The 26,958-nt window shown below is 33.7% G+C and overlaps 3 protein-coding genes across 4 annotated transcripts; 2 read left to right on the top strand and 1 right to left on the bottom strand.

Moving 5' to 3' along the window:
- The first annotated feature begins 5,831 nt into the window (after positions 1 to 5,831).
- Positions 5,832 to 7,972, top strand: LOC112800248 (amino acid transporter AVT3C-like). Its single transcript, XM_025842424.3, has one exon. It carries the CDS (start codon positions 6,413 to 6,415, stop codon positions 7,688 to 7,690), a length of 1,278 nt encoding a protein of 425 aa, XP_025698209.1. The 5' UTR covers positions 5,832 to 6,412; the 3' UTR covers positions 7,691 to 7,972.
- Positions 7,973 to 9,404: 1,432 nt separating this feature from the next.
- Positions 9,405 to 13,541, top strand: LOC112800247 (uncharacterized). Its single transcript, XM_025842423.3, has 4 exons — positions 9,405 to 10,237; positions 11,501 to 12,286; positions 12,870 to 12,917; positions 12,991 to 13,541. The coding sequence occupies exons 1-4, from the start codon at positions 10,055 to 10,057 to the stop codon at positions 13,300 to 13,302; spliced, it is 1,329 nt and encodes a 442-aa protein (XP_025698208.1). The 5' UTR covers positions 9,405 to 10,054; the 3' UTR covers positions 13,303 to 13,541.
- Positions 13,542 to 24,239: 10,698 nt separating this feature from the next.
- On the bottom strand, positions 24,240 to 26,758 carry LOC112800250 (uncharacterized). 2 transcript variants are annotated; one of them, XM_029298192.2, is made up of 2 exons: positions 26,538 to 26,758; positions 24,240 to 26,049 (listed from the first exon to the last, which is right to left on the bottom strand). In XM_029298192.2, exon 2 carries the CDS (start codon positions 25,723 to 25,725, stop codon positions 24,589 to 24,591), a length of 1,137 nt encoding a protein of 378 aa, XP_029154025.1. In that variant the 5' UTR covers positions 25,726 to 26,049; positions 26,538 to 26,758; the 3' UTR covers positions 24,240 to 24,588. The 2 variants fall into 2 exon arrangements, with proteins under 2 accessions (XP_029154025.1, XP_025698215.1); XM_025842430.3 differs by having other exon boundaries at positions 26,478 to 26,750.
- Positions 26,759 to 26,958: the final 200 nt, after the last annotated feature.

A 26,958-nucleotide genomic window follows, 5' to 3' on the forward strand; every position in this document is an offset into this window, starting at 1 on the left:
CTCAGACCCACAAGTATTTCTCCATCAAGTTATTGCAGATATTATGTCAAGGGGTATGGGTTCCATAACATGTGTGCTGTCTTCTTGCTTTTGATTCAACCAAAGATTATAGCTCATTATCAATTAGTAAACACTTAAATTGATCTCTAAAAAATTTTAATTCAGACATTTTAATTCATAACAAATTTTATTACTTTAGAAGTTTTCAAGACAGATCAATTTCTTTTAAAAAATAATTCTAAAAATCTTCTAAAATAATAAAAAAAACATTATTAGAAACTAAAATTTTTTAGTACTAATTTAGATTATTACTTGCTCAATATTTATCATCATGCAAGCAAAAGCCTCATATATTTCACGTTTTCTTGTGGTTGGTTGATGAACTTTAGTTTGAAGGAAGAAGTCAAACCCATTGATGGGGTCACAACTCACAAGCAAGTTTTTTTTGTTCTGGCAGAAGCATTTGCATCAATTTGAAGACAAGTGAAGTGGTTGGCTTGTCATGATCAAGACAATAGATTTTATTTTCTTTTGTTTTCAAAATTTTATTTTGCTTCCAATTCAACCTTTATGACAACATCCAATTATAAAATTTATTTCTCATCCGTAATCACACTGAACAAAAATCATTGTACAACTCTTGAAAGGGTGTCCACAAAGCCACTGTCTCTTGGCATTTTGTATGAATTAAGTCTAAATTGTGAATGAAATTGTCGGCAAATGTTGCTTCAACAAAAAATACAATTTTTTTTAAAAGGGGGTCTTTTAGGGGACAAAACCTAATAGAATCATAGACACCAAAAAAAAAAAAAAAATTGTCAATCATATCTTAGTCTACTACGAATACATTATAATATGAGAATTATATCTCATTCTACCACTTTAAATGTATCATTAAGAATTATAACTAGTATTTTATTTTCTTTTCTTTTCTTTTATGGAGAATTGCAAGTATTGCAACTACTAGCAACTTTCAATTTCTATATATTGTCAATGCGTATGTTCAATATGGTATCGATGTGATATGGAACGTGAGGATTTTTATAACAAATTCATGAAACTGTGTAATCCACGCGGCAAAAAAAAAAAAAAGAAAAGAAAAAAAAAGAGGAAAAAGAAGAGGGCTCATCAATTTGTGGATTAATAATTGATAATTAATGTTATAAGCTTTCCTTTCTTTTTATATATGCATTAGTGCATTGCCTAGTGCATTACCACAAAATATATATACTTTTTGGTAGGTACTATTTTATTTTTCTTCATATGGTGTACCAACAAGTAGGTGTTGTAACTATAAAAATTAAAAACCCTCTCAAATAATTTATACGAGAGCAAATAAAAATAATTGATACATCACATGTTACTTACTTTAATTTAAAATATAACCCTTATGCCTTAGCAGCCATAAGTTGGCTTGGCTGATTGCATATTTAGCATCCACAAAAATTCTCTTTTTTATCAAAAGAAAAAGGGAACAGATTGTATCAAAGTCACATCAATACAACTACACAAATCATGAACCGTGGAGATTTATTTTATTTTAGGAAAAGTATATGTTTTTGTTTCTAAAATTATTGTTAATACTTAATTTTATTTAGTTTTATTTTCAACGTTTAGAATTTTTTTGTTTTAATAATATTATTAACTTTTTACAATCAACAATTAGTAAAATTTTACTTCTATATATGTTTTTTTAATTTAATTTTATTTTGTAATTTTTGTCCAACTCCAAAACTTTTAATTCTAACCCTAATTCCAATATCCTAATTCCATCCTCCCCTTCTTCTCATTATGAATCCCTTTTGCCCCTCTCTTCTACCATTACCAACTTTAATCTCTTTCATATATGTTTTATAAGATAAAATATATATTCTTACGGTTTGCTAGACAATACAAATAATTAATTTTTACCATTTTTAAAAGTTTGGGTTTGGTGATATAATAAGAATATTTATAACTTTATTTTTGACAAAACTAAGATAGGACAAATATTATTTAATAGTTTTTAAATTTATATTTTATGTTGTTAGAATATTTAATTTTATTTTATGTATTTTTAGGAATAAATCACATGAATAAATCAAACTCACAATAATATTATACATATAAGTAGAAGTAATTATGTTTTTATCCTATTTTAGGATTTAAAATTTTTTTAGTCACCGCAATTTACTTTGAAGGAGAGTCTATTATCGTTGAAGCATAAAACGATTTATCTTAACTAAAATTTAGCTAAAATAATGCACGTTCGGATTTAAATAGATCGTTTAGAGTCATAAATTAAAGGGTAAAATACAAAATTAAACTAAATGGAGGATGAAATTACATAATTTTACTAAAGTAAAAAATGTTACTTGAATCATCAAAAAGTACATTTTTATGTAATTTAAACGAGTTTTATTTAAATTAGAAAAACTAAGAGTAATTCGAATTAGACGAATTCAAATTAGTAAAAAAGTGTAATTTGAATTTGGCCAATTCAAATTATACATACATATAGTCTTAAAATAGTTCGCATCAGCTCATAAATTGAATTAAAAACAAGATAAAAAATGTATTCATATTTATTAAATTTTAATAACATATAAAAATTTAACAACTTTTTAAATATTTTTTTATTTTATAAAATATTTGAAAACAGATTTATTAACTAAAATATTTAACTATATTTAACTTTTTAAATACTCTTTTTATTGTTTTGACTCCCGGTGAATCATGTGGATTCGAGAATTAGTGACAATTGTTTCTTATTCTGTTATTGTAGAAGGACAACCTTATGGTTTCTTCAAACCAAATAGAGGTATTCGACAATGAGATCCTATATCCCCCTATCTTTTTCTTTTCTGTGCAGAAGGTCTCTCCTTCTTGCTACACAAGGCAGAACAAAACAGACTAATTCAGAGTCTTCAGATATATAGGCGATGTCCCAAGGTCAACCACCTCCTGTTTGCTGATGATTCCATCTTATTCTGTAAGGCTAATCCTGAAGCATGTTCAAATATCCTGCATTTATTGAATTCTTACGAAAGCATAAGTGGCTAGAGGGTAAATCTTAATAAATCTGCTGTATTCTTTAGCCACAACACTCCCTCCACTACTCGTACACTACTGGCTAACTCTATGAATATAATCATATTGAGGCGCAGGATAAATACTTTGGTTTGCCTTCTACAGTCTCTAAATCGAAAAAGGCTTCTTTTAGCATGATCAAAGAAAATGTTCGGAAAAGAATCCAAGGGTAGAAGCACAATCTTCTTTCGTCGGGTGGTAGACACATATTGCTTAAGGCAGTGGGAGAAGCTATTCCTATTTATACATTGTCTTGCTTCAAGTTGCCTGATGGTTTAATTTCGGAAATTCACTCTCTACTTTCTCAGTTCTGGTAAGGACAAAAAGATTCTGAAAGGCGGATGGCTTGGATTAGCTGGGAGCCTGGGACACTATGACTCGCCCACGAAAAGAAGAAAGCCTTGGATTTAAAGATCTCAGAATCTAAAATCTGGCGCTTTTAGGCAAACAATTTTGGCAACTTGTAACACGGCCTACTTCCTTATTATCCAAATTTCTAAGAGGTAAATACTTTAGCAATGGTAATACTATAACGGCAGAAATTGGAGTCTTACCTTCTTGGGGATGGAGGAGCATACTGGAAGGCCGAAAGATTGTTGAAAAAGGTCTTAATTAGGCTGTGGGTACTGGTGAGAATATCCGAACCTTTGAGGATCCTTGGCTGCCTCCTCCGTATCCTTTAATGATTTCTGACATGCCAAATAGACAGGCTATTTCTGAGTTGGTTCCAAGAGTTAAAGATCTAATTATTAAAGATAGGAATTGGAATTAGAATCTCGTTCAAGAATTATTTTTCCAAGACGTTGCAAACAGGATTTTGTCAGTTAAAATTCAGCAGAGTAGGGACAAATTGCAATGGGATTTGAACAAATCCAAGCAATATGATACAGCTTCAGGTTACAGAATTGGCTATTTATTTTACCATCTGCCTCTCGAGCTTTGCCCTAATTATATGCAGCAGAAAAAGTCGTGGATTGATCTATGGAAGTTGAACTTGCCTTACAAAATTAAGCTATTTATCTGGAAAGCTCTCCATGGCTAACTTCTGGTGCTTGCTCAGATTCATCACCGCATCCCATCTATATCACCAATATGCCACTGCTGTCATGAAGCAACGGAAACAGTCATTCATTGTTTGATCGATTGCTCTAGAATTAAAGACGTATGGTCTCAGAGTTATCTTCGTGACTGTCTTCCCCCTCAGAGTTCTAACGACTTTTGGACATGGTGGACTGCATCAACAGAGATACTTAACCCGTTGAAAAATGTTGATCGTAATCCTCAATTGCTTGCCATCATTTGCTGGAACTGCTGGAAAGCTCGCAACCAGTTGATTTTTGAAGGTTCTACTTCTATGCCGTCTACCATTCTAGTAAGTTCTGTCAAGTTGCTCCGTGAAATCCAAAGAACTCCCAATTTAGGTCGTCATTTCCATGAGGCAAGCTCTTAGTTACATTCAATTTGATTTATCATTCTTTCTTCTTTAAGATTTTTCTTCGTTTTTCGACCATGCACCGTTGGATGAATACCTTCAGTGTAGTGTTTTTGAAAAATCTCCACCTTTTATTATGCTGTCTTGCTTTTGGACATTTTTGTATTTTATTTTTTAATAATTAATAAATATAACCTACTATTTAAAAAAAAACTGAAATATTTAACAACTTTTTAAATACTCTTTTAATAACATATTTATTAAATAGTCTTTTTATAAAGTATTTAAAGTCTATAAAAATGTACTCTTATTATAAAAAATAGTATTTAAAAAGTTGTTAAATTTTTACATGTTATTAAAATTTAATAAATATGAGTATATTTTAGGAAGATATTGCTCCAATTTAAAATGCTTAAGAGACGACCGTAAAAAAAGGGAAGAGTGTTTAGCTTTTTTTTAAAAGTATGTTTTATTCGAAATAGTCTTATTCGAATTACTATTATGTCTATATCATTTTTTCCATATATAATTTGAATTAGTCTGATTTTAACTACCCTAATACAACATGCATGCATAATTTGAATCGAACTAATTCGAATCGAACTAATTTGAACTATCCTAAGACTACATGCATGCATAATTCGAATCGATCAAATTCGAATTACACTTCTCTATTAATTCGAATTGGTCTAATTCAAATTACTCTTGATTTTGTGCTTTTGAGTGATTCAAGTAACGTTTTTAATTTTGGTAAAATAGTGTACTTTCATCTTCCATTTAGTTTAATTTCATATTTTATTTTAAATTAAAAATATTATAAAAAAATGAATAAAATTAAACATTAAAAATATTTTTAAAAAATATTAAAAATAAAAATATATTTTATTCTAAAATTTATTTTAAAATATTGGAAGTAAAACTAAATTAAGTTAAACATTAGAATAATTTTAAAATTTTCGGTGTAAAAAATACATTTTGGTTTTGTTTTATTAGATTCATAGATCCTAATTTTTAATCATTCAACACCCAAATTCCAAATGAAAACTGGTCAATTAAACACGAGTCCAAATTAACATGCCATCTTAAATTGATGCAAGTTGTGCAGAGATAATGACATAAGGGGTGGCTGATGCTAGCACATCCATCATCAATCATCAACATCGTTTTTACAACTTGTACAACTTTCATGGGAAAACGATTTATTTTATTACTCTCACTTATTCTCGGAAGTAATATATTTTCCTTTCTTCTAAAATCATAAAAAGAAATATTGTTTTTTGTTTACAAAGGTAATAAGATCTTTGAATTATGAACAAAGTCAACAAACTGAAGAGGAGTGGATATTATTATTATATATATATAATTTAATTTTCATGACATTATTAAAAAATTTTACTCAAATATCTAGACCTATATTCTGATATAAATAAATTCATTATTTATAAACACATAAATCTAATTTAATAATTATAAATCCTAGATTCTCTATATACTAAAACTTTAATATAAAATATTATATTATCTACAAGTTTCCCTACAAATTCTAAAAATAATCCCCACATGAATATGGAATTTACAAATTTACCCTCCACATTCTTAAGGATGAATCTCCATAACAATACCCATAAGCCCATAACCATAGCTAGAATCACACAGAGAGAGAGACGTGTTCTTCCAGCTCTGTTCTTCCTCCTTCCGATCGAATCCTTCTTTACTTTTTCAATTCTCAACTTCTTTCTGCAATCGGTTAGTTAATTCCAATTCAATTCAACCAATCGTTAGTTAATTCCAATTCAATTGAACCAACAAATCAACAACAACAACAGCAAACATACACCATAAGCACCAGCACCCAAAACTCATCGTTGCAAAAATTCAAAACTTTCCGGCAAAGCTGAAAACTTGATTGAAATGGGGTTCGAGAAAGAAGCAAGCTCTTCAACCTACTCGCTTCCACCATACCCACGTGAGGATACACCACTTCTTACAAAGTCGCCGCCGCTATCCTCCAACTTCAAGACCTTCGCCAACGTCTTCATCTCCATCGTCGGCGCCGGTGTCCTCGGTCTCCCTTACAGCTTCAAGCGCACCGGCTATGTCACCGGCCTCCTTATGCTTCTCTCCGTCGCATTCCTCACCTACCACTGCATGATGCTTCTCGTCAAAACTCGCCGCAAGCTCGATTCCATATTAGGGTTCTCAAAGATCCAATCTTTTGGCGATTTGGGATTCACCATCTGCGGCCCAATTGGAAGATTCACCGTTGACGCCATGATCGTGCTTTCCCAAGCCGGTTTCTGCGTCAGCTACCTAATCTTCATTTCCACCACTTTGGCTTTTCTTGTGAACAATGGAATTGATGCAACAAAACCGGTTTTTCTAGGGTTTAGTGCTAAAGTTTTGTTCTTGTGGGGTTGTTTTCCGTTTCAATTAGGGCTGAATTCGATTAAGACCTTGACTCACTTGGCTCCTCTGAGTATATTTGCTGATGCTGTTGATCTTTCTGCTAAGGGTGCTGTGATGGTTGAGGAAGTTTTTGTTTTCCTCAAGAACAGGCCAAATTTGGAGGCTTTTGGTGGGATTTCTGTGTTCTTCTATGGTATTGGTGTTGCTGTGTATGCATTTGAAGGGATTGGAATGGTTTTGCCCTTGGAATCTGAGACTAAGGATAAGGACAAGTTTGGTAGGGTTTTGGGATTTGGGATGAGTTTCATTGCTGTTTTATTTGGTGCTTTTGGTGTTCTTGGTTACTTTGCTTTTGGTGAGAACACCAAGGATATAATTACTACTAATTTAGGACCTGGTTTGATTAGTGTTTTGGTGCAATTAGGACTAAGCATTAACCTGTTCTTCACTTTTCCTTTGATGATGAACCCTGTTTATGAGGTTTTTGAGAGAAGGTTCTGTGGATATAGGTACTGCTTATGGCTGAGGTGGGTTTTGGTGTTGGTGGTGAGTCTTGTGGCACTTTTGGTGCCTAATTTTGCCGATTTCTTATCACTTGTTGGGAGCAGCATATGTGTTGTGCTTAGTTTTGTGTTGCCTGCAATGTTCCATTGTCTTGTGTTTAAGGATGAGTTGGGTTGGAAGTGTTTAGTTTCTGATGGGGCAATTGTGGTTTTTGGATTTGTTGTTGCTGTTTCTGGAACTTGGTCTTCACTATCTGAGATTCTTGCTCCTAAGGCCTAATTAGGCAAAAAAAAAAAAAAAAAAAAAAGTGAAAAATCCCTTATGTGGAGTAATGTAATATAATGTAATGTTGTAAGGTCTTTAGTGTGCCAACCATGATTGGGTTGATTTATTTGTTAAAATGCATAAGATTTGCAATGAGCTAAATCTAATGTTATCTAAGATCATGCAAGTATTTTTCTCTCATAGTAGACTCTTGTCTTCAATGACTGAGAGAATTCTTTTTATTTGGTTCTCAATACCTTTGAAGAAAGTTTGTAATAAAGTTGCTGAATGCTGAAATACTTGTTAGCTTGTTGCAGGCTGTTATTATTTATTTATTATTTATTGGGGGTAAAAATTGCAGCTATATTTAGTTGGCATAGTGAAACCTTTTCTTTTCTTTTTTTTCTTAAAAAAAACAAATGGATTTTTTTCCCACTCTACACTGTATGTGCATTTGATATACTTTTGATTATGGTCTGTGGAAGTCAAATAGGACTGAGATTGAGTCTGGCCAACATGTATGCCAGTTCATGGCTTCATCAACAATTCAATGAATTAAACTTTAAATGTATAAATGTTTGATTTAAATAAAAAATAAATATTGTAGATCTCTCCTTTTCTCTATAAATGTTTGAGATAATCAATATCTGCATTTATCTAAAATGAAAATGACTTAATAACGACACATGTGATGCTCTGGGGAAGTGGAAAATAACAAAGTTATTATTCTTCTTCCACAATATAAAGAAAATAAATAAAAAAAGGGGTTATTCCCATGTTAATGCTCTTCAATCTTCATATTACCTTTTGATAAAGTAGGCCATTCAATGCCTGAAATAAAGAAGCAGATCCTTTCAAATTGTTAAACCATTCCTATGCTTTCAACCCACATTTTACCAAACACCGAATCAATCATACAAGTTGAATCACATGGCAATTTAAAAGAAAGCTGCAGCAGCAGTCAATTAATTGCTAATGAAAATAAGCAAGTGTCTTAACTTCATTGAAGTTACATCAAAATTACTCTTCATGGTACCATGAGACAGATTCTTTACCTTTGGAAATTACTATTCCATTAGTTTTACTTTTATTTTTCATTATTAATTTTAAATTTTCACAATAATACTTTACTCATTCTCAAGTAAATGTCTAATTTTGAACTTTATTCTTCTACAAATAACTACCCAATTACTAAACTAATATTATATTAATTTTACCTTTTTAGTCATACTCTTAAATTAATAAGTAAAATGAATAAATAAATTAAATAATTAAAAGAAAGCAATTACTTCAATCAATAATAATTTTATAATTCATGTAATCTCCAAGAAATTGTACTCTTTTACCACACTTAATAGTGTGCTGTGAGCTGGAGGTAATAATTGCCACACACAAAGCAAAGGCTCTTGCAATGATAGATTTTTAAGGATTTGATATTGACATAGCAATTTTGGAGGAATTGACACTTAGCCTATTGTCAATTTGTCATTAATCAGAGTGCTTACTCATCATAAGTTCTTAATTTTGGCATCATAAGTATCCAAAACTTCAAGTTTAAACACCAAAACAAGGCTTTAGAAAAGGGTAAACTAACTAAGCCCAAAATAATATAATAATTGAAAATGAAATTACAGGACCAAAACCAACAAAGAAGTAAAAATAAAAAAGGCAAAGCATAAAGAAAAGTAGTACAAATAAATAAAGATAATTAGATTAGATAATAAGAGGCAGGTGGGTGATGTAGGAAAGAGCAGCAACTCCACAACCCCTATTCTGAAAATTTTGATTTTAAAAATTAAATATATGATTACTCCACCTCACCTCACAAAAAATACAATTCACATTCCATAAACACCCAAATTTCCCAAAATGGTCAAGGTCTCCAAGTAGCCAACATTGAAGGACCAAGGGCATAAAAGTAAAATCAAGAAAAAATTTGGCATTCGAGGGGGAAAAAAATAAAACAGATATACCTAATTGAACAAAAAGGGAAAACAAAAATTAACAAAAATTGGAAGACTCACATTGAAGAGAAAGGGGAAGGAAAGGAAAAGAAGGAAAGAAGAAAGAAAATCTCACAAGAGAGAAAAAAGTGGAGGAATTGAAGAGAGTGATTTTACAAAAGCCACAAACACAAAACCACACAAATTACATGGTTCACTTTGGGTTCAAATAAAGTCTTCAAATTTGGATTCACTTTCCGTGATCATCACGTCCAAGCATTTTCTCTCACAGTAAAAGAAAAGGGGGGAAATAAGAAAAAAAATTCCAGCTTTTATTGGAGAAGAAGGGAAAAAAGTGATTTTGATTTCATTTTCTTCGTTTAGGGATTGAATCTGAAGGAATTAGATCGATCAGAAGAGAGAAAGAGTGGTGGTGATGTCGTGCTCATCGTCGTCGGGGTCGGAGGAGGACGATGAGGGTTTCGATTCGTACCGGAAAGGAGGGTACCATGCCGTCAGAATCGGCGATCAGTTCGCCGGTGGAAGGTACATAGCTCAGAGGAAGCTCGGTTGGGGCCAATTCTCCACCGTTTGGCTTGCTTACGACACCACCAATTCCGTACGTTATTCAACTTTGATTTGATTTGTTCCTCTTTTGAACCCTTGTTTGTATTTGTTCCTTTTATGATCCTTGATTTTCTTCAAAATGTTGTTATTTTGCTGTGATTTGTGTTCTAGATGTAAAGTTCTGATTTTTATTTTTTTTCTTTTTACTAACCTTTTTAATGCAATCGGTTCTGAAACTAATGGTGCAGTTTACTTGAGAGCCATTTTTTTTAATTTTAAAAAATGGTGAATTCTTAGTTCAGATTTCTGTGATTTAAAATGATGTGGAGCTCCTAATTTCTAAGATATTCTGTTCTTTGCTTCCACTGGCACCTTTTGTATACATCTTTTCATTTCATGTGTGTTTCTGTTTTGTCTTTTTTCGCTATCTGGGGAGGAGTGTGTATTGGTTTCATTGAATAGATCAAATTTAGATATTTTGGGTTATTGGTGTTGGTTTTCTCTGCCTTTTTTTGTTTCCTTCACTGTTATAGTTATATCTTATTGCTAAAAAACTTAAAATGGAATAAATTCTCAATGTGTGTGTGTGTGTGTCGCGAATACCTATGAATCATTGGATGATGTTATCTTGGGATATGGTGAATGGTCCTCACAGAATGTGTGACCACCTTTGTTAGAAATTTGGATTTCAGGATTTGTCTTTATGCAGATGAACAATAAATGTGTCACTTTCATTCTGCTACATGTTTGAAATTGAATAGGTTCTTATGCTGATTTGGTGTATATCCCATGCTCCTTTGTTGTAACATTAAACACATGGGATTTCATGAGAAAATGAAAACTGATTCTGGTTTTCTTTTGCTTGTTTATAATGCATTCATTATATTTAACTTTGTTGGAAGGTAGATAGTGTGGGATGTATATGGAAATTGGAAATAACTATGCTCTGAACTTCAATGCTGAAGTACCAGAGGTGACTGTTATAGGAGCCTTTTGTATTTATAGATTATAATTGTAAGTAGGATTATTTCTTATGGGACCTTGGTAAATGCTTAAATTTAGAAAAATTAAAATCAAATGAAAAACGCCAAAAGAAAGAAGAAAATGAGAAGATATAACTATGTCTAAGTTTTATCCTTTGACCTTTATTCAATATTCATGTTTGATTCATAAATCTTCTTTAAAGGTTAAACATTTACGGCTATGCGTCTTCATTTTTAATTATGTCACTTTTTATTATTTTAGTGAACCGGTATTTTCATTTTTAGATCATCTCTAAGTTAGTGTTTTGCTTCTGTTTTAATTTTTTTGGCAGTCATATGTTGCTCTCAAGATCCAAAAAAGTGCAGCCCAGTTTGTTCAGGCAGCACTTCATGAGATTGATGTTCTTTCATACATTGCTAAGGGTGACCCTTCAAATTCGAAGTTTGTTGTTCAATTAATTGACCACTTTAAACACACTGGCCCGAATGGGCAGCACCTTTGCATGGTCCTCGAGTTTCTTGGTGATAGCTTGCTACGTCTGATCAAATATAACCGATACAAATGCCTTCCATTGAATAAAGTTAGGGAAATGTGCAAATACATTTTGATTGGTTTGGATTACTTGCACAGAGAACTTGGTCTAATCCACACTGACCTCAAACCTGAAAATATTCTTCTACTTTCAACCATTGATGCTGCCAAAGACCCTTTTAAATCTGGACAATCTCCAATTCTGGAGAGGCCTGAGGGAGGCATCAACGGTGGAGTCACAAGTCTTATTGAGAAAAGATTGAGAAGGAGAGCTAAGAGGGCTGTTGCTAAGATATCCGAAAAAAGATCCTCAATGGGTGTAGCTGGAGAAGAGCAAAAGTCTACTAGAAACATTGATGGGATTGATATGAGATGCAAGATTGTAGATTTTGGAAATGCATGTTGGGCTGACAAGCAGTTTGCTGAAGAAATACAGACAAGGCAATACAGAGCTCCTGAAGTTATACTGCAGTCCGGCTATTCCTTCTCTGTCGACATGTGGTCTTTTGCTTGCATTGCTTTCGAGCTTGCCACTGGTGATATGTTGTTTACGCCCAAGGGTGGTCAAGGTTTTAGTGAAGATGAGGTATGATGATCAGCTAGTAAACTATTGTGGTTAAATTAAAATTTTGTATATTATGCATATACAATTTATTGTAAATGTTTGATCATGAATTCTTTCTTACGTCCAAACCAAGTATATACTAGTTAACATAATAACTTGATTAACAAGTTGTTTAACAAAAGATAATTTGATGAGTAAGTTATATGTAGCCTGCAAACTTGGAAGAATCTTATGGCTTATGACTTAAGTTAGAAATTTCTAAATGAACTTACAAGCGTTATAAGACTACTTGTTTTTATAGTTGAATCATTTTAACTGACATCATTATTACACAAGAGCTTGAATGCCATGGCTACTTTTTTTATTGTGTAATCATTCTATACCGAGCCAATGTACACCTCTCCACCATTAGATGGAATGTTGGACTCTCAATCCTCATCCAATAGTGGAAAGGTGTGCGTTGGTTTGGTTTATGAGGAAAAAGTGAGGACAAATAACAGAACACATTTGTTTCAATTGCAGCATGAAATTCGAAGTTTCATGCTGGAGTGATAGATATACATCAGCAGTGATTTCCTAACACTTTGCTTCATATTGGTTTCAGGATCATCTCGCCTTGATGATGGAGCTCCTCGGAAAGATGCCCCGGAAGGTAAGTACTCTCCCACTGCCCAACATGTTTCTTGAATAGCTACTGTGGCTTATCCAACACTTGTGGCTTGCAGATTGCGATTTCTGGAGCACAATCCAAGGAATTCTTTGACAGGCACGGTGATCTGAAAAGGATCCGGAGGCTAAAATTTTTGGCACTTGACAAATTGCTGATTGATAGATATAAGTTTCCAGAGACTGACGCACGCGAGTTTACCGAATTTCTTACACCACTTCTTGATTTTGCACCGGAGAAGCGACCAACTGCACAACAGTGCTTGCAACACCCATGGATGAATCGTGAGTTATCTCCGAACGAGAATGAGTCTAGTGTGGAAACCGTGGAAGTTGGGATGAGCAACCTTAAACTCAAGGTGGGAAAGTGAAGGGGATAATGTGGTTTTTTTGACATAGCCATAGTCAAAGTCACATATCTCCGTTTTTTTTTTTTTACACTAATCACTATTGATTGTCAATTTTTTTTTGTTTGTTCCAGTTTTAATAAGATTCTTTGTATTGGATTTATATGTAAATTAGTAAAGAATTTTGTTCTACCAGAGATATCTGACAACAGAATTTGTGTGTATATTAATTCACATTTATGTAACTGATGGTATTCAGCCAAGTCTGCTCTTACATTTTTTTTTCTTTATGTTTTCCTGTTTCCACATTGAAGTCACACAGCATAGGAATTATTTAAATTGCTCTAATGTGACTATTGCTTTAATTTTGTTTATATCTTTGATTCTAGAATATGTTCATGCTTTAACAAGTAAGGCCTTTTTTGTTTGAAAGATATAGCATTACTCTCTAGTTGAATTTGCATTACCTATGTCAAAATGTCAAAAGGCTAAACTTTTTTCATCTATAACGATTAAGCTTATAAAAAGCACACTTATTGTCAAATTTGTGTTAGTCATTGGTGTATTCTTGAAGCTTTTTCTTCTTCTTTGTTCAACGTTTGAAGCTTTGAAGCTTTAAATCAAGGTTCTGAAAACCAAATCGATTATTAAATTGGTAGAGTTGTTTAAAAGTTCAATTGAGATCGAACTGGTTTAAATATATGTTTTTCCAGAAAAAAATTATATATTATTATTTTAAGTTGATTAATACTAAAAAATCAGAATAGTTTGACTGATTAACTGATTTTTTGATTGATTTGTTACTAACTAATTTTTTTGTTTAAACCAGATTCCAAATTGGTCTAGTGGCTACTTTCCAATTAATTTGGTTTAATCGATCGAATTGTTTCTATTCTCAAAACACTGCTTTAAATTGACTTGAAGCTAAGTTCATAATTTGTGGTCAACCAAAGTGAAATGGTGCTATTAGCAGCCTAAGAGGCAATGGTGGTGACATGAGTTCATGGGTTCATTGATTTCAATGTTCATTCTCACAGATTTGATCCGAGTCCAATGTGTGAATGGAAGACCGAAAAACCAAACAAAACAAGAAGACTTTAAATTTATTTGGTGAAACCATGGCATTAGCCTTGTCTACTTTTCATTTGTTTCTTATTTTTAGGCTGGTGTTGTTTATTCACAAATATTATTAAATAATACAAAAGAAATGTTTGACTTGATTTGGAAAACTATATAAAGGACTAACTTATGCCAAGTTCTGTTAATAAGTCAAAAACACATGCTTTTTAATTTTCTAAGTAATATCTTAATTTAGTATAATTAAATAACTAATCCAATTATATGAAACTTTTAATCATATATAAATAAGCCTGCATTTACTAAGTTTAAGAAGCATGTAACCGCTTATTATTTTTCATGTGTGAGAGAGAGGTGTATAACAAGACGCTGTGAGGAGAAGTGTATTTCACACTGGTATGGGATATACAAATCGGAGGCACCGATTTGTTTGTATTATTTTCTTTTTTAAACAAACAATCATAAATCGGACGGTTCGATTTGTGATTTTGAAAATAAAAAAATTTTAATGTTAAAATCGGACCATCTAATTTTTATTTTAAAAAATAAAAAATACAAATCAAACCCTACGATTTGTAGTTTATTTTTTTCTTCAAATAAATGGGACTGTCCAATTTGAATAAAACACCATATAAAAAAACTCCTAATCTTACAATAACAATATATTACATATATTTAATCAATATAAAAAAAATTAGCTGCATGTAAGCCCAAGTTTGATTTTATTTGTTCAATGAATTAAACTAGAGTAAACACATTCCCCAATATAAAGACTACTTTACCTTAAATTAACATAAGTAATATTTAGGGTGGTAATGGATAGGGTATGATAGAGTTTAAATTCAATCCTAATCTTATTTGTAGGTTGAGATTTTTATATAAACTCAATCTTATCTTATTCGCAGGTTGAGAATATCCCAATCTTAATACTACTCGTTTTTAACTTGCGGGTATCCGATTATATCCACGAGTTACCAAAAAAATGCAATATTATTATATAATTTGATGATAATTTAAAATAGAACTAACTTTTATATAAAAAAAATTAAATTATCAATTAATAATTTTTTTAGTGACTAATGATCAATTAATAATTTGTTGTTAGGATTTAACTAAAAATTAAAAATATATATAATATAAATTTTAACATTTTTATATATTTGTTACTTATTTATTAAAACAAAAGATTTAAAAATGTTTACTAATAATAATTTTAACATACCTCCTTTAAATACATATATATTAGCTAGAGTCATCTTCTTCTTATTATTATTATTAGTATTATTTATTATTATTATTATTGTTAATGTTTCCCTTTCCACTTTGACGAGGCAATTAACTTTATTTATTTATTTATGTTGTGGCCATTGAGGCAGTTAATCTTGCACAGTGCACAAATGTGTGACCAAAATTGACACAATTCACTTTTGGATAAGAATACAAATCATTTTTCAAGACAACACATCTTTCAATTTCATTAAGGCCCACTTGATGTAGAAGAACTGTATATTTCCACGAAATTCATACTGTTTTATCCATTAATATTAGTGCTCAATAAGACAAATGCAAATCTTCATTTTTGTTCTCTAAAGTTTTTGAAATATGTGCCTAACTCAGTTTCAATAATATGTAATGTACTGCATGTTTCACATTAGTAATTAAGTTAAAATATTTAACTAATTATACATAAGCAAATATATATTTAGTTACTTTGTGCCAAAAGAATATTTAATTAATTAAGTAATGAAACATCACCTTTTTCTTTTGTTATTACAATAAAATATAGGTTTAATTATTCTGTCGATTCTTATAGTTTTATCGAATTTTTAATTAGATTTTTATATTTTTTTTAATTAAATCTTTATACTATATTAAATTTTGTAACTAAGTCCCTGTCATGATAAAAACATTAAAATTAATAAAATATTTTATTAAACTATATAAAATATTCAATCAAGTATTAGACATATTTATTTTTCTTAACAGAATATTTTATTAATTCTAATATTTTTATCATGGTAGAAACTTAATTACAAAATCTGATATGGTATAGGGACTTAATAAAAAAAGGGCAAAAAACCATAATAAGCCAACTGACTCCAAAAATTACGTAAATAAGCCAAAGCAAAAATCGTTTCAGCAATAAGCCAGATCGTATTTTTATATAATTCGAACCAGGTTGGTTCGAACTCTATTTGTTAGTAAATCGAACTAGGTGAGTTCGAATTAGGTTTTTTTGGTTGGTAATAAATCGAACCAGCTTGGTTCGAATTAAGAATGAACGTAATTCGAACCAGGTTGGTTCGAATTACAGAGTGACACGGTTCTGGTGTAATTCGAACCGGGCTGGTTCGAATTACACAAATCATAGTTCGAACCAGACCGGTTCGAATTAGTTTGAGACTCAGCTGTATATATATGGTTCCAAACGTGAGTTAGTCTCATTAGAGGGAGTAAGATGGATAGTGAGGAGAGTTTTGTGGTTTTGGTGCACCACAGAGGATCTGTTAATAGAAAAACTCATTCTGGAGTAAAGTTCACAGATAAGAATCCTCTATGTATTATCGTAACTTCTACGACGAGTTATGATGACCTTGTTAGCGCTGTACTGATGAAGCTCGGTCTGGAAGGTGCGAAGCGGGTGAAGAAGTTTTTCTATCGCATTCCAGTCACGGTGCTACAGAATACCGTGAAGTATGATTGCTTCACGATTAATAACGATGTGGACTTGCAAGTAATGTTTCTTTGTCGGCGGCAGTTTCCGGAGGTGAGGACACCAGAGTTGTTGGCACGGCTGGTTGATGTGGTATCCAGCTCTGGCGGTTCGAACCGGAATACGAACACTATAGCGAATCCAGCAGGTTCTAGTTCCCGGGCTGCTGTTGCTTCCTCCTCCGTCCCTGTGTACGAACCAGTGGTCCAACCTGTCGCCTCCCCGTCTTTTGCTGTTGACCTCAATGGCACCGAAGGCGACGAGGTAGTGGAAAGGGAAAATTTGCCGAACGCTTTAGTGGGAGTTGCACCTGTTGGCGTTGGAGAAGGTTTTTTGGGTGATGAAGATGAGGATGACGTCGAGCCGGATATGATTGACGATGACAGCGCTGATGATATTGAAGCGAATGGGCCTGCATTGGCGGTAGGTGGTTCTAGCTCTGGGACACAGCAGTATCCACCACATTTTTCCTCGTTGGACTTGGACGCCATGAGACAGGAGGGGGTTTTAGGGCACGCTGTTGGATTCGGAGCTAGAGATGCGGAAGGAACTGGTGGTCTGACAGAGTTCCAGGTTGGTCAGCAATTCCAGAATAAAGATGAAGCCCTTTTAAGTGTGAAGACTTACAGCATCCGGCAAGGGGTACAGTACAAGGTGGTGGAGTCCGATCACCGCCGGTATGTGGAGAAGTGTTCCGAGTTTGGGAATGGGTGCACATGGTTGATTCGACTGAGTCTCCGGAAGCGCAAGGGCATTTGGGAGGTCAAACGGTACAATGGACCTCACACTTGCCTGGCCACATCCATCTCGAGTGACCACAGGAGTTTGGATTATCATGTCATTTCGGTGTTCATTATGCCAATGGTTAGGGCTGATGCATCCGTGAGCATAAAGGTGCTCCTGAACGCCACGACAGCGCACTTTGGTTTTAGGCCGACTTACCGGAGGGTTTGGATGGCGAAGCAGAAATCTATTGCCCTCATATACGGTGACTGGGATGAGTCCTACAACGACCTGCCTAGGTGGGTGTTGGGTGTCCAGCTGACGATGCCTGGGAGTGTTGCGGTCCTGAAGACGAGCCGGTTCGAGTTGGAGGACAGGTGGACGAATCTCAAGCGTACTTCTACAGACTTTTCTGGACTTTCCCGCCCTGCATCGAGGCATTCCGTCATTGCAAGCCGCTAATCAGCATTGACGGCACACATTTGTATGGGAAGTATGGGGGAACGTTGCTCATCGCGATTGCACAGAATGGAAACTCCAACATTCTACCTGTCGCATTCGCACTAGTAGAGGGTGAGAATGCAGAGTCCTGGAGTTTCTTTCTCTCGCACCTTCGACAGCACGTGACCCCGCAGCCTGGTCTGCTGGTTATATCGGACAGGCACATGCACCGGTACAACCAAGCCAGTGCGGCAGAACCCCAGCTGTAGGTACTCAGCTCCTCCAGCCTCGCTACGTACGGAAGCCATCTGATGTGAATCCGGTTCCCTGACTTGTCCGCAAACAGCTGCGTGCCCAACAACATCATGATGTACGCACGGGCATATCAGCGCACAGTCTCATCATCTGCATCCTCAGGGCACTCACCGAAAGTCTCCTGAAACCAGCTGCAGTTCACTGCGTACTTTTGAACCTGACTGGGAGGAGGTATAACTCCGAGCAACTCCTGGAACCAGACCCAGGCTGGACGGCCACCCTCGATGTATATATGGAACTCTGACAAGCACCCGCTCACGTAACGGCCGTCTACTGGCAAACCCAGCTGGTATGCCACGTCCTGGAGTGTGATCGTGCACTCTCCGAACGGCATATGGAACGTGTGTGTCTCGGGACGCCATCGCTCTACGAATGCACTGACAAGGGCCTCGTCTAGCCGGAACCATCGGTCGTTCAGCCTTGCAAGATGGTATAGACCTGCCATCTGCAAGTACGGAACGTATCTGTCATCAAGTCGCATGCCCTGCTGCCGCCGCATGCTCCTAATGCATCGCTGGGGCTGTGCACAAAATGAACCGCATAGTTAGAACCAGCTTAAAAACCAACCACAACCATAAGCAACACGATAAATCATCAACATACCATTCTGCTAAATAAAACCGCATAACATTACATGAAAAATAACCAACTGGAAAACAAATCCATAGACCGCACAACTAAACCGCTAAAATGAACCAGCCTAACGAGATCCACTAACAAGAAACAGCTTAACTAAACCGGTCTACGTAAAAGAGCTACGGTAAAACAACTACCATCAAAAAAGTCAAACAAATCACCAACATAAAACCACTAACGAAAACCACCTACCCTAAACCACTAACATAAAGCGCTTGCATTGCCCACTCGCAAAAACCGCTAACATATACCACCAACATAAACCACCAACAGAAATCACTAACTTAAACCACTAGCATAAACCACTAACTTAAACCGCTAACTTAAACCACTAACATAAACCACTAACATAAACCACTAACATAAACCACCAACAGAAACCACTAACTTAAACCACTAGCATAAACCACTAACTTAAACCGCTAACTTAAACCACTAACATAAACTACCTACATAAACCACTAACATAAACCACCATCTAACCCACATGCAAAACCACTAAGGCACAAATACCGCTAGAATCAAAAATATTTCCGTACTAACCTCCTCGTTGATGACCCCGGTTATATGAGCGACTCCGTCCAAGCGATATAACCGTGCCGGATCGTCCCCCATGAGCAGAATATTCCGTTCAGGTCTTCCTCGGAGAGAATCTGGGTCGTTTTCTCTGAGATTTTGTGGGGCATGGGGGAGGAATAATAGTTCGAATGAGGGTGATTCGAACTCCTTATATAGCCGAATCACCCATAATTCGAACCACCTTGGTTCGATTTATGAAAGAGCGCTCCAAAGGTAATTCGAACCAGCTTGGTTCGAATTACATGTGTTGCAGAATTGGCCATAGTTCGAACTAGCCTAGTTCGAATTACATGGGATTGGAGTTCGAACCAGCTTGGTTCTAATTACATTGAAATCTCCACTTCCCTAATTCGAACCACCCTGGTTCGATTTATTCAACTTTCTAGTTCGAACCACCTTGGTTCGAATTACATAAAAATGACATCTGGCTTATTGCTGAAACGATTTTCAGTTTGGCGTATTTACGTTACACCATTCTTATTGTGGCTTATTAAGGTTTTTTGCCCTAAAAAAAACAATATAGAGACCTAATTAAAAATTTAGTAAAACTATAAAGACTGATAAGTTAATTAAATCTAAAATATATCACTTAAAAACTATGATTAATTAATAATCATTCTTGACCAAAAATTACTAACTCTAAAAAAATAGAGCACTATTATTTTATCATGATTTTATTATAAAATCCAAAAAATAATAACACATATTATTAGAGGATGAAATCTAGTAATCTACTTATGTTGTAAGGGGTTAGTTAGGACCTAAAGTTAGTTCTTGACATTGAATCTAACGACGAAGTAAAAAGCAAGAACAACTGAACAAGTAACAGCTTCAGTTACTGTTACTGTCACCGTTACTGCACGTGCATGTGGCAACACACACTGCTGATGCAATAAATACTATTTTTATTTTTATTTTCTTTATATAAAAAAATAAAAATAATGTTTCAATTCCAAGATGCCGACATTTTTCCCCCTTCTTTTGTACGGAGACCGAGTTAATTTGAGAACTAAATAATAATTACAAAATAACCAGTGCATTTTAGTTGTCGTTTTTCTAAAAAAGAAAAGATTAAATTGTATTTATAATCTCCCTCAATTACGATTATGTTGAATTGATAATAAAAATCAGTTGAAAATTTATTTAAAAAATCACATATTCATAATTTATCTTGGTATTCAAATTCATATATAATGATTTAAATTGTGTTTATGATAGTTACTATAAAAGTTAAAGCAATATTTGAAAAGCTTATTAGATGCCATGTGTTGATGACTAGTTTTCAAGCGGGTCCGGTTCATACCTTTCCAATTATCAGTACTTGTGTGTTATGAAATATGGACATTTTTTTAATTTGTCACATATATTTCAGATACAATATTTATTTAATATAATATTTATTTAATATGTGTTTTTTGTGTTTAAATTATGTCTAATAAAAAATAATTTTTTTAAATATATTTAAATATACTTAAATATCATTACGTATTAGTTTATTTAATTTTGTTTTTAATATATATTTTTAAAATAAATTTAAAAATAATATATATTATTAATTATTAAAATAAAATATATTTTAAATATTTTATATAATTAATAATAATATTAAAAATAATTTATATTTTAATATTAATAAAATACTAAAATATTATTATAATTTATCTAAAAAATACTTTATATTTTATATATATACCGTATTCTTATATCTTATAAAAATTTTAAATTTTATAAAAATTTTAAATTTTCATATCTCATGTCGTATTATATCTCATGTCAGTGGTCATGCATTATAATTTATATGTTTTATAACCTTTCCTTACTTTTTTTTTTTCGGGAAGAAATAACCTTTCCTTACTTAAAATCAATAAATCATGATGATGCATAAGACACTGTTGTTTTAAACCTTCCACTAATGAAATAATTATGGTGGCATATTATTGAAATTATTTTACACACGTTTCTGTACAAGCGGGTACTCTTGTCGGCCTAGGAGTCATTTCATGCTTTAATTCATACCAACATATATCATTAACATATGAAATAGCTTCTGCTCCAAAAAATATCCTTTTTGTTTTTTATAAAATATCGAATGTAAATACTACTTCAAAATTAACAGTTCTTTATGACCTAATAACTATATCTTTATGGCTTTATTTAATTAACTTTATCAATGCTGTCAGAAAGCTTTATAATATTAATAATAACGAGTATGCTATATATATATATATATATATATATATATATATATATATATATATATATATATACTAAAATCAGTTATCAAAATTAATTATTAGTATAAAATAAATATTAAAACACAAATATATATTAAAAGTAAATAACACAAATATATATTAAAAGTAAATTATACCACATAAATATTGATACATAAATATATTGATGACTAATTTTGATATACAAATAGTATTTTTGTGATATTGCTAATGCATTTAACAATAGTGTTAATAGTTTACAAAATCTATGAATTAAACCCCACTTTGATCTTTGAGATTGACAAGATGTACTGATTTAGTTCTTGACTTTTTAATTGTTACAATTTGGTCTCCCATATTTAAAAAAGTGCACCAATGTAATCTCTTGTATATTTTCTATTGTCAGAACTCAACGCCGTTAGTGATGTGGCTAAGACTTTTTACACTGGACATATTAAAACGATGTCATACACGCTTTGGCACTAAAAAATGCACTAAACAGCGTCGTTTGAGGGTTTGAACAATTATTATTGTTCAAAAGAAAGGGGTGTAACGTTTTAGTATTGTTCAAACCCTAAAACGACGTCATTTAGTGTCTTCTTTAGCTCTAAAACGCGTACGATATTATTTTAATATGTTCAGCATGGCAAGGGCGTTAAATTCCGACGACGAAAAATACGCAAAAGACTATATTAGTGCATCTTTTTAAATCTAAAGAACCAAATTGTAGCAATTAAAAAGTCAGAGAATAAATACCAATCTCACAACCAAAGTAGAGCTTAACTCCAAAATCCATATATGAATTCATATTCTTAAAAAGTGTCAACTCACATCTCCATTAATGCCTCCGCAATATTTGTGTCTGCAACTGAATAAGCTCATTGAACTTCACAAAGCTGCATCCTAACATTTTGTCATATAACGCAAAAAACAAAGTCATGAATAAATCGATCTTCTTTGAAACAAAGTGATTTCTTATACATATTTTAGAAAAAGGAAAAAAGAAAAAAAAAACACTCTGGATCTCAGTATCAAAATGTTGGGTTAATCGAGGCCAAGCACCCCTGGGAGTGATTAAAAGTAGCAATCGTCTTTTAATTTCAAGACATGTCAAACATACTGTTTGGGAGCTACTTGGGGTCAAACTTCAAAGTCAGTCCAACGAAAATCCTTCTTTCGATCTTTCTAACTTCCTCACTTCATTCTGGAATGAAGTGAATTTTACCAAGTTTCTTTTCCGAAAAAGAAATATTCGATCGCTTCATTCATTCTCTTTTATCTGTCACTATATGCAAAAGTATAAGGAAAGGATGATATTAGTCGCTTCATTCATTCTCTTTTATCTGTCACTATATGCAAAAGTATAAGGAAAGGATGATATTAGTCAAAGTAGGCCAAAAGTATAACAGAGAACAAGGCCAACCTCCCTAAGGTTTACGACTTTCACCATCTTAGTCCCTCAGATTCAAAATTCTATACAGGTCCCGGAGATTCAGCTTTAGGCACTATATTGGTCCCTAAACTCTTTCCAGCGTTGAATCAATCAACGGAATGCTGAGCTAGCAATAGCATCTTTTCATTTTAGCTCTTAAATAAGACAAAAACAAGGTCGTTTTGGAGCGTTGAATTAACTAACGGAATGCTGAACTAGCTCTGACTTGCCATGTTAAAATGAAACAACGTTGTTTAGCCATGTGTCAAGCAACGCAATTTAGAGCGAATTCAGCACTTAGTTTGCTGATTCAGTAATAGAAAAGGTCCAGGGACCAATATAGTGTCTAGAACTGAATCTTGGGGACCAGTATAGGTAATTTTGAATTCAAGGGACTAAAATGGTAAAAGTTGTGAATCTGAGGGACCACCTTGGAGATTTAGTCGCGCTTATATTGTTTATTCGAATGCCAAGATCAGATTATTAGTGCCACTAACTAACTACACTAATAATTGCTTTTAAAGGAGTTTATGAGAAAGATTCATTTCATAAAATACATATTATTGAATAATAGAAAGTTAACTATGCTTAGATAGTTCACTTCATTAGTTAATCATGAGGAAATTATTCTATTTAATTAGGATGTCTCAAGCTCACTTAAGCTAAAGTGGAATTAGAACAAACAAAATCTTGATCAACGCTAAAAAATTCTAATCAAAGAATTCCCATTTCATGAACTTCACTTACCATATAATCATAGAATGAAGCAACTAAATCAGTCAGTATTAACAAACTTTTGAGCAAAAAGGAAAATTTGAACAGCTGAAGGAAATTCATAAATAGAAGACCAAAGAGGTTTTCTCTTTTATTATCAACACAAATGCGGGAAGGAATTTGCAGCATAATGAAAAAGCTGTTCAAGTCATTGCATCCTCCTATCTAAACTCCAAGCTTTCCTATCAATTAAACTTACACACAACTTTAAACAGAAACAAGTAATGCAAGCAACTATAAATCTAAATTTACATTTTAGTCAGCGCAAATCCATTACAAAACCAAAGATGAACCAAAAAGGAAAAAAAGAAGATAAAAGGCCATATATGTAAAAAGAAAGCATCAAGATGTCTACCTCCTCAGCTATCTGACTCCTAGCACCAAATCACCTCAACTTATGTTGAACATTATGACTGCACAGCTTTATTTTGTTTGATACAAGCCGGTGCCTTGAACTCCTGGCACTTCCACATTGATGTAGCCTCGATTGGCATCACTCTCTCAGTGGATGGCTCAACTGGAAACAAAGGAATACTATCAACAGGATGATTCCCCGAGTTCATTTCAGATATTGGTGTGCTTCTACCCCTGACACCTTCCTTTGGCTGCGCCCTGTCTTTCGAGGTGCAAATGCTTAATGGCAACTTTTTTAGCTTCACCCTTCCTCTCTTCTTACCTGTGGTAGACAAATCTTCAGTGATTTTCTCCTTTGACTGGCTTGACTCTGCTTCCCCATTATCCATCTCCATTTGGTTTGATCTATCATATCTGAGTCCCTTCTTGTCTTCCTTACTTGAGCATACTTCTTGAATGGAGCCTTCGGAATCAATCTTGCCAGCCGCTGCATGTCCATTGTTCAAAGATAAGTCTTGTCCATTTGCCATACCAGCATCAGATCCCTCAGTCATTTCCATGCTCGAAGAGCTTCTAGGCTTCTTCTGTCTGCTCCCTTTTGATTCCGAGTTTGGAGAATTCTTTGTGATCCTAGGAGAACTGTTCATGGCTCGGTGTAACTTTCGAGCCAATTCTTCATCCGTCCCACAATTTTCAACAGGTTGGTATTTTTTGTACAAGAGCTGAACTGGGAGATGCTTCTTCTGTTTGTTCTTTTTGAGATTTCTTTCCTTGTTGACCGACTCATCAGAGAAAGAGGCAACCAAATCTAAAGCACTCTTAGCTGCAGCAATTGCCTTCGCTGCTATTTCAGCCTTTTCTTCGGCTGCAGCTCTAGCAGCCTGCGCAGTCTTACTTGCAGCTACCGCCGCTGCTTTCGAGGCCTCCACTACCTCCTCAGGGGTAAGATTAGGGTTACTCGAATGAGCACTCAGCAAATTTTTAAGCCGAGCTTCAAACTCACTCGAATAGGACGACGAGGAAGAGGGAGCACCCTCGCAAACCGTGACACAAGAAGCAGCAATCGTCGAAGGAGAGGCAGCAGCATCAACACAATCCGAATTCTGTTTTTTTAATCCAGCAAGAAGCCGCTTTCGTGGAGGCAGAAGAACATCAGCATCCAAGTGATTCACATCACACACGTTCTCCATGGAAACTCTACTTAATTCAAACCCAATTCAATTCAATGTTCAGGTACGAAGAACAATGAAAAAATCATCACATGAATCGAAATTCAAAACTCAAATCCATCCAACAATCACACACTATCTAAACAATTATCAACGGTCAACTAATCTAGCTCAAAAACCCAACTCCACATCCGCGATCAAATCAGGATTCAGTAAAAACAAAAACCTACAAGATTCTCAGCAAACCCTACAGAAACTGCTTCGTTGTGATATCAGGAACCCTCCAAAGAAGAAAATTCGATTCATAACCAACATATTCTTCCAAATATTCCACCGATTTGGTTCCTAACCAGAAAAGAAGCAAAATCAAAGTCAAACTAAATTCACAACAAAATTATTCAATTCATCCGAATTAGAATCTCTACGAAAATGAACCAAAAACCAACAGAAAACGCTAATCGTTATCTAACGAATTAGAATGTAGCCATGGATGCATAATTGAGCTAAGAACAAAAGATCAGACACCGAAAAAACCAAAGAAAAACCTCCAATTCACATAGAATATCATTTTGAGCAGCAGACTCATGCATAGCAGAGTTTGCATATTTCCGATACACTTCTTTTTTTTTTTCCTTCCAAATCAAATTAAGAAAGCGAAATGAAATCGAGAATCTCGATTCAAGCGAATTGCGCAAGAATCAACGAGAATTCAACAAACGCGGATCAAAATTGGAGAGAAGAACACACGGACAAGAAATGAGGTCCATGAGTACCTGATCCTGCTAGAGAGAGAAAGAAGAGAGAGAAAGGGAGAAGAGTAAACGGCGAGGTACCATTAGGGTTTTCTTCCTTTTTTTTTTTGGCTTTGTTTTTTTTTTTCCCTTCTTCTTTGTTCTCTCTAAGGAAGAGAGAAAATTGGTGGTGGTGGTGTAGGAGAAGAAAATCCAGGGCGTGTGTAATGAAAACCGAAGATCTTTTTTTTTTAATTTTCATTTTTCGAATTTCTTTTTTTCTGTTTTAGTTTTCTTTATTTTCTAAGGAATTTGGATTGGTTATGTTTCCATATAAAGTTATAAACCACTAATAATTAATAATTACTGCCTCATTTCTCACTAAACCTTCATTTTTATTTGCATTACAATACCTAATTGCTATTACTTAATTACTCTTACATGTTATTTTTATTTTATTATTATCCGTTTTTTTATATATATTTTGTCAAAAGAGGTCAAATTTTTCTTACAACTTTCTTAA

Source organism: Arachis hypogaea, chromosome 5, assembly GCF_003086295.3.
Source record: "Arachis hypogaea cultivar Tifrunner chromosome 5, arahy.Tifrunner.gnm2.J5K5, whole genome shotgun sequence".
In the NCBI taxonomy this organism is placed as follows: domain Eukaryota; kingdom Viridiplantae; phylum Streptophyta; class Magnoliopsida; order Fabales; family Fabaceae; genus Arachis; species Arachis hypogaea.

Coding starts and splice junctions, on each gene's coding strand:
- LOC112800248 (XM_025842424.3), top strand. CDS start 6,413: ATGGGGTTCGAGAAAGAAGCAAGCTCTTCAACCTACTCGCTTCCACCA.
- LOC112800247 (XM_025842423.3), top strand. CDS start 10,055: ATGTCGTGCTCATCGTCGTCGGGGTCGGAGGAGGACGATGAGGGTTTC. Junction 10,238..11,500: donor CTTACGACACCACCAATTCC/GTACGTTATTCA, acceptor TTTTTTTGGCAG/TCATATGTTGCTCTCAAGAT. Junction 12,287..12,869: donor AAGGTTTTAGTGAAGATGAG/GTATGATGATCA, acceptor TATTGGTTTCAG/GATCATCTCGCCTTGATGAT.
- LOC112800250 (XM_029298192.2), bottom strand. CDS start 25,725: ATGGAGAACGTGTGTGATGTGAATCACTTGGATGCTGATGTTCTTCTG.